The sequence below is a fragment of the Hipposideros armiger genome, unplaced genomic scaffold (genome assembly GCF_001890085.2).
Source record: "Hipposideros armiger isolate ML-2016 unplaced genomic scaffold, ASM189008v1 scaffold_1200, whole genome shotgun sequence".
Taxonomy (NCBI): Eukaryota; Metazoa; Chordata; class Mammalia; order Chiroptera; family Hipposideridae; genus Hipposideros; species Hipposideros armiger.
The window spans coordinates 23,209-35,594 of NW_017732550.1; the positions used below are offsets into that span (position 1 = coordinate 23,209).

The 12,386-nt window shown below is 42.1% G+C and overlaps 1 protein-coding gene across 1 annotated transcript in view; it reads left to right on the plus strand.

Moving 5' to 3' along the window:
* Positions 1-1,132: 1,132 nt before the first annotated feature.
* LOC109376803 (uncharacterized protein FLJ43738-like) overlaps positions 1,133-12,386 on the plus strand; it is a 27,820-nt gene continuing 16,566 nt past the window's right edge. Inside the window, exons 1-2 of the mRNA XM_019632934.1 lie at positions 1,133-1,326; positions 3,336-3,633. Coding sequence (XP_019488479.1) covers positions 1,133-1,326; positions 3,336-3,633 — 492 coding nt within the window. The remainder of the gene's footprint in view (positions 1,327-3,335; positions 3,634-12,386) is intronic.

Here is a 12,386-nt window from a genome sequence, read left to right on the forward strand (position 1 = left end):
TGATGGATTCTTTCTCAGCCTAGGCATATCAGAGTGAGCTCTGCAGCTGGTTGATAAGAAGTCTTTTTGTTTTTCAACAGGTGGTGCTGGAGCATTTTATTTAGTCCTGTACATCTCTACTGAGAGTTGAAAAATGTCTTTGTATTCCCTGGGGAGGTGGATGTATCCTCTGTGACCAGGTCACCTTGGTCTCAGGGCACCACCCTCATGGGCAAATGTGGTGGGTGATGGGAATATGAACCTCTGAAATCAAAGTGCTGCCCCTACAGCCAGATGCAGTGCTATGCTGCTTGAAGAGTCCCAGGTACCCTGCTGGGACCAGCTGTGATGCTTTGGGGTGGGGTGTAGTGGGCTGGAAGAGGCTACTAGTGAGTTTGTGGCATTGTGTCCTCCTAGCAATGGTGACTGCCAGACCTCAGCTGCCTCTGTTATCTCCATACTTGTCACTAGGATTAGCCACAGTGTGCATCTTCCTCTCAGGAACTGTTTATCCAGTTCTCGGGGTTGTAGATATTCTGCTTTGTAACCTGATTCTCACTTCTACAGTTTCTTCTGGGGCCCATGGCTAGTTCTGGGAGGGTGGAGGAAGCAGCCAGGCTCCATGGCTTTGTTTTCTGCCTAGCAGTGAGGGCTGATAGACCACAGCTGTCACATTTATGTATTTAGTCTCTGCCCTGAGGTCTCTGCCCTAATCGCTGGGTTCAGCCATATTATATGCTGATCACTCAGGCAGGAACTCTCAGGGCCACCGGGAGTGCACCTGCTCCTTCAATCCTCCCTCTTCTGGGACCACAGTGAGCTCTGGGCTGTATCTATAGCCTACATCTCTGCTCTTCCCTCTTACCTCCTTCCCTGTTCTCCCTGATTTACCCATCTTCAGATATTTCAATGAGCAGATCTTTCAGATGTGTATGTGTATTGCACAGGGAATTCTTTATTGAATTTTAGCTGTTTTAAGTAGTTGTAACTTCAAGGAGGGAGATCAAAGAGACCTCTCATACTGCCAGGCTTCTGACACCCCCCTACCCTTAAGCTTTTAAACAAAAGCTCTGCCAGCCAGAGCAAAACCACAAAGTATTTCAAGAGCCTGCAGAGTAGTGCTAAGGCTTATCCTGTGACCTTCTCTTGCAGAATGACCAAATCAGAATATAGGAAATGCAAAGTCCTCTACAACTCTCAGCTGTTATTCCAACACCGCCTCTACGCAGACCTGGAGACCATCCTATACCACGTGCACCTCTTCCAGCCGCTGTCACAGCTCATGAAGCACACCGCACTCTATGTTCGCAATGCCGTGCCACAGGAGGCCTCCCAGGCCCTTACCAGGTGTGTGCCATAGCCTGCTGCAGGACAGTAGCAGCAGGCCTGCCTGTGGTGGCCACCATGAGCAGCACAGTGACCCTTTCAGGTGTAGTTTTTATTCTTTTTGCCCAAAGAAGTCTAGGCAGGAGTGGGTGCAATTCCAAAGCCCCCAAGCCAGTGTCCTTCCCACTGTTTCACATGCTTTCTGAAGAGAGTTTGAGAAAGATATTGGTGAAATAAAGACAGTTTATTCAAACACATATCATGTGAATATATCTGCTGTATTTAGGGAATATTGTAGAATAGCCTGATGATTGAAAAACTGGTTAAAACCCATTTTCCCAGTGAGTTATGGGGAAACAATGAGGACTGAAACTGCCAGGCCGACCAGGCCAACAATATCTTTCTCTCTTAACCAATGTTTTATTTTCTGTCTGCTCATCCCCTAAGCCCTGTTCCACTCCCCCTCCCTATTCCTCAGAAACCCCATCTCCAAAGATCTTGATCTTTCACTACTTGTACCCCTTTACCCTTCTGTTCCAATGCTGGTGACCTCCCTGCCCTCAGTGGTGGGCATCCCCACCCTGGGCAGCTGTGTGCTCCTCCTGCTGAGTTGTATTGCTCACGCTTGCCTGCAGAGCTCCTCCATTCATGTACAGAATGGCCACTTTCTAGTGCTTGCTCCAGGTGGAGGGTTTAGAGAAGCAGACTCTCTTTAGAAGTGGAGACTGACAAAGTGGTGGGGTACGTGGGACCATAGCTAGCCTGTGCCAGACTCAATGGGGCAGTAAAGGACCATGGCCAGTTCTTTCAGGAGTTTAGGAAAGCCTGACCTTAAGAAGGAGCAAGCAGACATTCACCAAGTGGACAATCTACTCACAGTCAGTTTGGGGAAGGAGGTGCAAACCATCTCTTTATATTTTTAGAACTAGCAATAGGTTTGTCCAAGAGTTGGCCCTCAGCTTGTGCTTTTTGAATGTATCAATAAAAGAGAGGATGGAGGGAGGAGAGGGAGAGAAAGGGAGAGAGCACAGGGGACACAGGGAAAGAAAAGTCAGTGAGGGCTGAGAATGCTTTCCTTTATTCCCCAACCCTCCACACACAGCCCTACCCAAGGGGCTGGGCAAATGTATACTGGATAACCCCAAAACAGCAGCCAAAGCTGCAAGACAGGAAGTGGCACAGCAGGAGACTCATGTTGTGCAGGCGCTGGAGCATTGGAGTATCCAGAGTCGTGGTGATCAACTGAGAGGGTGGACCCTATCGTGCCTGGTGGGTGATAGGGAGTAGCTGGAGGGTTCTGTTAGAAGGGAAGAAGCTGTTAGGAGAAGGGAAGAAGTGCTCACTGTATCCTAGTTAGTTACATCCATTATAGCTTTATTCCCATCTGAAAAGTCAGGAAACAGAAGCTCAGAAAGGCCAAGTAGTGGGCCAGGGAACTCAGCTCGTGACAAGAACAGCCCAATCAATCATCCTCAGGCATTCACTTCATGCCATACCTCAGAAGCAGCAGAGACAGTGAGCAGCAAAACACACCTCCCACATGTATTCCAGAGAGTATTGGTGTGCATCAAGTGCCTGCTACATGCTAGGCCCTGGGAAGATGCAGTGAGGGGGAGTCCTCAGGGTGGAGCATGCATAACAGCTCAGTCCTTGAGCTTTGCTAAGACATGAGGCTATGTGCACAGTGCCCTCCTCCTGGGGAACAAATTCTGAGGTCAACACTCTTCACAGCCATCTTGCTGGGGCTGCTCCCCAGTGATTAGTAAGAGGCATAGAATAAGGCCACAGTAGCAGAAAAACAACCAGAGCAAAAGATTAGAAGCCTTTAACTTCAGGAGCTGGGAGGAGAGAGCACAGGAGGCATTTCCCCTTGTGAGCCCACTTATTGGAATCTAAGTTCCTCACAGTCAAGCTCTGTGACCTGGGATGAGCTAGTCAACCTCTCTAGTTTTCATTTCCCCTTGTAAAGTGGGGATGACCTATCTTGCAAGGTTGGTGAGGCTGAGGAGGGTGGCCCTTCTATTTTCCAGGATCCACTGCATCTGCCATCACAGCACCAAGCTTAAGGAGGTGATCACAAGAGATCTGCTGCCTTCCTCCACCATGATCAAAGACCTGAGCCAAGAGTTTGGGTTGCCCATCTCACAAGAAGAAGTCACAGATAGAAAATTTTTGGCCATGTCACCTCTTCCTGCCCCCAATCTTGAGGACTTCCGAGGTCGGAATTCCACCCTCACTTATGAAATCCTTGCCCACCAAGAGAAGTATCTACAGTGGTGGGACACTATGATGCTGAAGAACAAGGGCCAGAAGCACAGTTTGATCCAGGTGGGCAATCTTTCCTCACCAGGTGCAGAGGTTCCAGGCTTTTGCCCCACCTAGGCTGCCCAGTCACCTGCTGGGAGATATCAGGGCAGATGGCCAGTTCTTGAACAGGACATCTCCCCTAGCCTATATCTACCCTCCTGCCCTGGGGTCCTAGGAGGGTAGGCAAGTAGTGCTAGATGCAGGGCAGAACCATGCCAGAAGCACTCACTCCATGTCCTGCAATTCCCTGTCCTTCCTGAAAGGTGAAAAGGACATGTTCCTAGGTGTATTTCTTTTACCTTGGCCCCAGCGTTCATCTTTCAGGAAGAACTATCGTGTGTGTGTGTGTGTGTGTGTGTGTGTAACATCTTGCTTAAGTAGCTACGGGCATGCATGTTGTGAAATGTCCAAGCAACACAGGAGATAAACTAAGTCAGTATGAGAAAATGTAAGAGGAAAAGAGTAGGTGACTGAGGAGCTGGTGAGGTGTTGGAAGACTGGGTGTTATGTGGCTTGAATGGGCAAGGAGAACCTCTTTCACCCCATACCAACCAAAAAGACAAAAACACCAAAATCCAAGGTGTGACTTGAAGTTGTCTGCCTATGGTTTGTCTGTGTGAAGCCATTCAACACACCCCACCACAATCTCTAGTTTAAATAAATAAATAAATAAATAAATAAATAAATAAATAAATCTATCTCTTGGAAGCATGTAAGCTTTGTATATGTGTATTCTTCATAACCAATGAAGAGGCTGTTTTTTTCCATTAGTTTTCAGGGGTTTAGTTTTTTAAGAGAACCACTTCTTAGATTTATCAGTCTGCTTTTTCTGTTTCTCTAATTTATTAACTTCAGCTTTCAATTTTTATGATATTTAAAAAATATTTTCTCCTTTTTTCTAGCTTCTTAAGTTGAATTTCATTTATTTTCATTCTTTCTTGTTTAATAAGAAAGGCTATGCATTTTCCTCTGTATACATCCTTGGCCATATTCTGTAAAGAGTCATATGTACTTTATGTTCTGGTTGCTATTTACCTTAAATTTCTTTTTTTTAAGATTTTTATTGGGGAATTGGAACAGCACTGGGGGAAGGGGAACAGACAAGTTGCTGTCCTTTTGTTCTTCAGTCTAGCCGTGGAGGACGTTGCTTCACTGGCCCAAGTTGGTACCATCATTGTGCTCTTCCCAGGAGAGGCAGATCAGTCGCCAGCTTCTGAACGGCTGCTCACGGCGGCTGCTGGCCGCTCACGCTGGCTGCTGGCTGCTGGCTACACACGGTAGCCCATGGCAACCCACTGCAGCAGTGGCTGTAGCCTACGCCATTGCCAGTGACTCACGGCAGCCCAGCTCCAGGTTGAGCTGTTGTTCAGCATCTTAACTGTAGAGGGCAGAGTCACTGGCCCTCATATGTGGGATCCGAACCAGGGCCCTGCTGCTCAGAGCTAGCGCTCCCAAGTCAACTCTTAACCAACGTGCCACTCGGCCAGCCCTGATTTTTGTATATTGATTTTGTATCCTGAAACCTTTTAAAATTGGATCATGTCATCCATGAATAAATATCATTTTACATTCTCTGTTCCAATCTGGATACCCTTCCTCACTTCCTTTCCTTCCTATATTAGTTTTCTCAAATTGTCTTACAAAATACCAGAAATTGGGTGCCTTACCCATCAAACATTATTTTTTCTTATGGTTCTAGAGGATGGGAAGTCCAAGATCACGGTGCTAGTGAAGTGAATTTCATTCTGAGGCCTCTTATCTTTGCTTATGGATGGCTGTGTTCAACTGACCTCTTCTTTGCGTGCAGATGTGGAGAGAAAATGAGTCTCTGGAAGCTAATGTAGGGACATTGATCCTGTTGGATCAGGGGCCGCACTCTTATGACCTCATTTAACCTTAATTATTTTCTTACTCTACATACAGCCATACTGGGGGTTAGGGATTCAACATATAAATTAGTTGAGGCTGTGTGTGGGGGGGGACACAAACATTCAGTCAATAACTCTCCACTTCTCTCCCCAACTTTTTATTGCCTAGAACCTCTAGTATAAGTTACAGTGTCGAACAGGAGTGGTGAGAGCAAGACATGCTTGCCATGTTTCTGACCTTAAGGGGAAAGCATTGAGTCCTTTCCCATTAAGTTGGATATTAAGCGCAGGTTTTGATGCAGTTTATCAGGTTGAGGAAGTTCCCTTATAGCCTTAGTATGTTGAGAGTTTTTAATCGTAATTAAATATTGGATTCTCTCAAATGATTTTTCCCTCTGCATATGTATATTGAGGTGGTTCTTGTCATTTATTAACATGGTATATTACGTTATTTGATGTTTAAATGTTAAAACCTTGCATTCCTTGTATACATCTTACTTAGTCATGGTATATAACTTTTCATCTATATGTGGCTGAATTTGGTTTGCTAATATTTGGTATTTTTCTTGTGATATCTTTGTCTGACTTTGGTATCAAGGTAACACTGGCCCTGGGAAGTGTTTCCTCCTCTTGAAATTTCCTATTTTCTGGAAATTTGTGAAATGTTAGTATTCATTTTCTCAATCTTTGATAGAACTAAGCATCTAAGCCTGAGCTTTCTTGGTGGGGAAATTTTAAATGACTAATTTGATCTTTCTACTTGTTATAAGTCTATTCAGATATCTATTTCTTAAAACAGATTTGGTGGGGCTGGCCGAGTGGCTCATTGGTTAAGAGTTGGCTTGGGAGCACTAGCTCTGAGCAGCAGGGCCGCCGGTTCGGATCCCACATGGGCCAGTGACACTCTGCCCTCTATAGCTAAGGTGGTGAACAACATCTCAACCTGGAGCTGGGCTTCCATGAGTTCCTGGCGATGGCGTAGGCTGCATTGGGCTGCCGTATGGTACCGTGAGCAGCCAGCAGACGGCTTTAGCTGCTGTGAGCCACCGAGAGAGGCCGTCCAAGGGCCGGCGACCGATCTGCCTTAGCAGGGAAGAGCGCAATCATCACAATACCAACATGGGCCAGTGAAGCGAGGTCCTCCACAACTAGACTGAAGAACAAAAGGACAACAACTTGTTTGTTCCCCTACCACAATTCCCCAATAAAATCTTTTTAAAAAATTTTGGTAATTTGTGCCCTTCTAGGAATTTGTCCATCTAAGTTATATAGTTTGTTGGCATATCATTATTTAGGTTTTCCCTTATAATCCTTTTAATTTCTGGGAAATCAGTAAAATATCTCTTCTTTCACTCCTGACTTTACTAATTTGTATCAAGTCTCTTTTTTTTCCTGGTGTGTCTAGCTAAACGTTTGTCAGTGTAGGTGGTCTTTTCAAATAATCAGTTTTGGAATTCATTTTCTCTGTTTTCCTATTTTCTATTTTATTTATTTCTACTCTAAACTATAATTTTCTTCTGCTTATTTTGAATTCAGTTTGTGCCTCTAGTTTCTGAAAGAATAAAGTTGGGGTTCTTTTGTTTTTGTTTTTTGTTTTTTAGCTGAGCCATCCTGCCACCTGTTGGCAGTTCAGCGGCAGCTCAGCTCAGGCCAGGCATCGAACCACTGTTGCTCAGAGCTCAAACTCTTGAGCGAACTCTTAACCAACTGAGCCACTCGGCCAGCCCCTAAAGTTGGGGTTTTGATTTGAGATCTTTTTTTTCATATATCTATTTACAGCTATAAATTTCCCCTTAAGCTCTATTTCAGATGCATCCCATAAATGATATGTTGTATTTTACTTTTCATTCACCACAAAATATTTTATAATTTCCACTGTTTTTAGAAGTGTGTTACTTAATATACACATATTTGGAGCCATCTCAAATGTCTTTCTAATTTTTAATTTTATTTTGTTGTGACTAGAGAACATACTTCATATGATTTCTACCCTATGAAATTTATTGCAATTTGTTTTATGTCTAGCATATGATCCATCCTCAGGTTTGAAAGGAATATGTATTCTTCTGACATTGGGAGGAGTGTTATATAAATAGAAGGTCAAATTGGTTAATAGTGTTCAAGTCTTCTATGTCATGGCTGATTTTCTTTCTAGTTGCCCTATCAATTGAGACTGAGGTTTTAAAGTCTCCATACATTAATAGATGAATTTTCTGTTTCTCTTTTTAATTCTGTCAATTTTGCTTATTGTATTTTGGTGCTCTGTTAAGTATTTTGTGTTTATAATTGTTATATCTTCCTGATGAATTGACCCTTTAAACATTATGAAATATCCCTCTTTGTTTCTACCAACATTTCTCATCTTCATCTTTGTTAATGTACGCATACCAGCTACCTCCTGAATTGTGTACTATGTGTTTTTTCTTATACCCTTTGATTTTCAAATTATTTGTGCCTTTGCATCTAAAATGTGTCTTCTATATACAGCATATAGTTGGAGATTGTCTTTTTTTTTCTAATCCAGTCTGACAATCTGTGCCTTTGTCAATTTATGTATAATTTTGATAGGGTTAGATTTATGTCTTCTGTTTTCTATTTTTCCTATATATTTCATGTTGATTTTGTTCCTGTTTCTCCTTTATTGCCTCCTTTTGTGTTAAATAGAAATTTTTTAGTGTACCATTTTAATTATTTTATTGATTTTATCTTTAAAAGTTGTTTCTTAATTGTTTCTGTAGAATTCTTCTGTAATATGCTCTTATTTTATCACAGTCTACTTCAGATTATTACTAAATTTGTTTGGGTAAAATGTAAAAAATGTTCTACAATATTGTTCCATTTCCTTCCCCTCCTTTATGCTATTATTGTCTTCTTATAGCTATATATATATATATATATATATGCAACAAACCCCAAAAGATACTGTTATAATTATTGTTTTATGCAATCATGTCTTTTAAATTAAAAATTAAAAAAAGAAATGAAAAATGTATAATTTTTTCCAGTTACCCACTTATTTTTATTTTCCAGTGATATTTCTTTATGTAGATTCTAGTTACCAGTTGGCGTTTTCTTCTCAGTTCTAATGACCTCCTCTAGTACAATATGTCTGATAAGGCAGGTCACTACTAACAAATTCTGTCTTTAATTGAGAGTATCTTTATTTTATGTTAATTTCTGAAAGAGTTTTTACTGGATATAGAATTCTTGGTATTCACCAACAATTTTTTTTTAGCACTCTGATATTTAGCCATTAATCATACTGTTGTTCCCCTGTATATGAGTTATTGTTTTCTTACTGTTTCCAAGATTTTCTTATTGTCTTTTTCTTTCAACTGTTTGACTCTGATATGTCTAGGTGGGGATCTTCTATATTTATTCCATTTAAGGCTTATTGAGATTCCCTAGATCAATAGATTAATGTTTCTTGTGTTCATGTCTTCAAATGTTCTTTTCTGCTCCTTCTTCCCTCTCCCCAACCCCAGCTGCCTTCTCAGGCTTTCAATATGTCTATGTTGGTTCACTTAATAATGTCTCACAGGTTTTGAGGCTCTATTAATTTTTTAAAATTCTGTTTCTGTTCTTCAGATTAGACAATCTCTATTAATTTATGTTCAAGTTCAGATTCTTTGCAGCTTGAGTCTGCTGTAGTGTACTTCTAGTGAATTTTTCATTTCAGTTACTGTATTTTACAACTGCAAATTTTCATTTGGCTCCTTTTGAAAATATTTCTTCATTCAGATTGTCTATTTCTCAACTCGTTGTATACTTTGCTTAAATTTTTGAAATATTTTTCTTTCTTTCTTTTTTTAAATAATAACTGCTTTGAAGTCTTTGTCTGCTAAGTCAACCATCTGGGCCCACTCGGTTTCCATTGACTGCTTTATTTTCTTTTTCGTTTTTTTTTTCTTTAAAGATTTTTATTGGGGAATTGGGGGAAGGGGAACAGAGAAGTTGCTATCCTTTTGTTCTTCAGTCTAGTTGTGGAGGACGTTGCTTCACTGGCCCAAGTTGGCACCATCATTGCGCTCTTCCCGGGTGAGGCAGATCAGTCACTGGCTTCTGAACAGCTGCTCACTGCAGCTGCTGGCCGCTCACGCTGGCTGCTGGCTACACACGGTAGCCCATGGCAACCCACTGCAGCAGGGGCTGCAGCCTACGCTGTCACCGGCGACTCACGGCAGCCCAGCTCCAGGTTGAGTTGTTGTTCAGCATCTTAGCTGTAGAGGGCAGTGTCACTGGCTCTTATATGTGGGATCCGAACCGGGGCCCTCTTGCGTCCCAAGCCAGCTCTTAACCAACGCGCCACTCGGCCGACCCTCAACTGCTTTATTTTCTTGAATAAGAGTTACACTTTCCTATTTTTTTGCATGTATCCTAATTTTTAAGTAGATATCTAAAATATATTGCAACAGCTCTGGAATTATTTTGCCCCCTGGGAGGGGTGGTGGTGGTGGTGGTGGTTTAGTAATTTGCCTGCAGTTTAGTAAATCTGCGGAATCTGTCTCCTTAAGAGTGGATGGCTGCTGGTAAATGTTTTTTTATTTTTAAGCCTGGCTTCGTTGGGATCATCCCTGTGTCTGCATCAGTCAGTGATAGGCCGATAATTGGTCAGACACTGGGCTCAAACACCTTGAGCCAGTAAGCTTCCAATATTTATCAGTGGACCAGTGTATGGGCAGAGGAATACATTCAAAGTCTGCTCTTTTACTTTCCACTGGGCCCTCTCACATCTTCTCTGCATGAGCAGACAGAAAGGAAGGGATGTGTGAAGAGCTTATCAAGGTCCTCTCTGTCTCATTTCCTGTGTCTTCTTGTTAAATTCTGATTAACCTGCTGGTCTGTTGCTTGCTCCATCTAGGACTGCAACCACAGGCTCAGAGCGGCTGTCCTTTTCTGTTTGTTTGCTGCTGAGATTGTTGTTGTTACTCATAATTAACCATTCATATGGAATTTTTAGAGACCCATTCACAAGCAGGTGAGCCTTCACTCAAGTGAGCAGTGCAGCTGCTGATTTTCATGAGTTATCCCACCCTAGAAGAACGGCTGCTCTGACTCCACTTGGTGGCAGGAATGACACTCTTACTGTTCTAACCTTGTTGTGGGAACCCAGACAAAGAGACAGGACACCAAGGCATGGGAAGCAACTTTTACTAATGCCGGCACTGGCTCAGCGGATTCACATCCAGAGGCTGAGCCCCAACTCAGGTGGGATTTGGGTTTATATACCCTGAGGTTTCCGGGTTCCTTATTAGGACATGTGGCCATTGTGCCAGTTCCTGACTGGCTCTCAGGCGAGGTAGGAATTTGGAAATGTTAAACGCGGAAGTCTTGCTGACCGTACAGTTCAGGAATGTCTTTGTCTGAAGCACGTGCAAAATCCTTGGTGACCACATGGTCTAGGAGGGTCTTTGTCTAGGGCCCATTGCCACAACCTGAGTTTCATAGATTATGAATAAACACTTCTTTGTTGTATGCTTTTGGTCAATTTCCATTGGTTGTTTTTGGCAGTTTTTTCCAGTTTTATAATTGCTTTTGAGGAGAGGATTGAACTCTTGCTCCACCACACTAGAACCTTATCTTCTTACTGGACAGACACAAATTTTACTGATCTCTGTGTTAGCTACTATTGGGGGGCCTGTGTCTACTTTATCCTTGCTTTACTATTTTTCTCTTTCAGAAACTTTTTGTAGATAATAAACTTTCAGGGTGCCTGCAGTTCCAAGGTCATCATTCCATCTTTGCATTTGAATAGCAAATGAACTATTTTTAGGATTGTTGAAAAACACCCAGCCTAAGAGAAAACTTATGAGTTTATTTGAGCCAAACTGACGATAATTGCTGGGAAGCAAAATCTCAATGGATTGAGAAAATGCTCCACATAATGGAGGTTTGCAGCTTATTTTATACATAAAATCAAAGGAGGAAGGTTACATGAAATCCACTGGTGATAGATTAAGGGGGTGGGAGAAAGCAAAGTGGGGAAACCTCTGGGATTGGATAAAAGTAAATAGGAGAGACAGGTACTTCTTTTACATTGGTGGGTGCAGGATAGCAAACAGTTAGCTTTTTACAGCACGTAGAGATGGTAATCAGGAGAGGAGCATAATAATGAGGAATTTTGCAGTTTCCAGCTCTGGTCCAGAAAAAAGATTACTGACATTCCTAAGATGTTATCTTAGGTGCAAAAAAACAACAGACAGGTCCACTGAAAGGCACAGATTAACTTTATGAAGTAAGCTAAAGATGTGACTTCCCACCATGACCCACTTAGTTAATAAAATTTTTTTGCTCATTCCATCTTATGTAGCTATTTTCAGTCTCTTGAGCTTGTCAGGTTAATACATGGCCTCTTTTCTGTCCACACTTTCCCCTTTTGGTCATAAATGAATCCAAAGTATGCATTGATAACCTTCCTTTTGGTTGGATAGTGTGGTCCCACAGTGCTAAGAAGGCTCATTCCTAAGTAGTCTTAGTGTCAGCGATTATCTTGCTGAATGTTGGACCACTGGGGATGGGGCAAGACTATAACCTCAGATGGTAGTCAAGGTCAAATTTTTATTTACATTTAAAAGAAAATGTGAGCAAATGGGAGGCAGTCAGATCCTATATGTCTTCATTAAATATATTTTGGGTCATTTCTAATCTTTGAGGTATCATGCTCCAAGTTTTTTCTCTGTCTGTCTTATGTTGCCTTTTGTATTTAGTATAACATGTACAAACTAGGACCAAAAACAATAGTATTAAACCAGTAACACCGACTAGGAGCAGAAAATGTCTATTAGACAAGTATGAGTCTGAGGGGAACAAACATCCTCACCAACCAAAGAAACCTTTACATGCATTATCATAATTTTTATTTATTTTTTTAAAGATTTTTTTATTGGGGAATTGGGGGGATGGGAA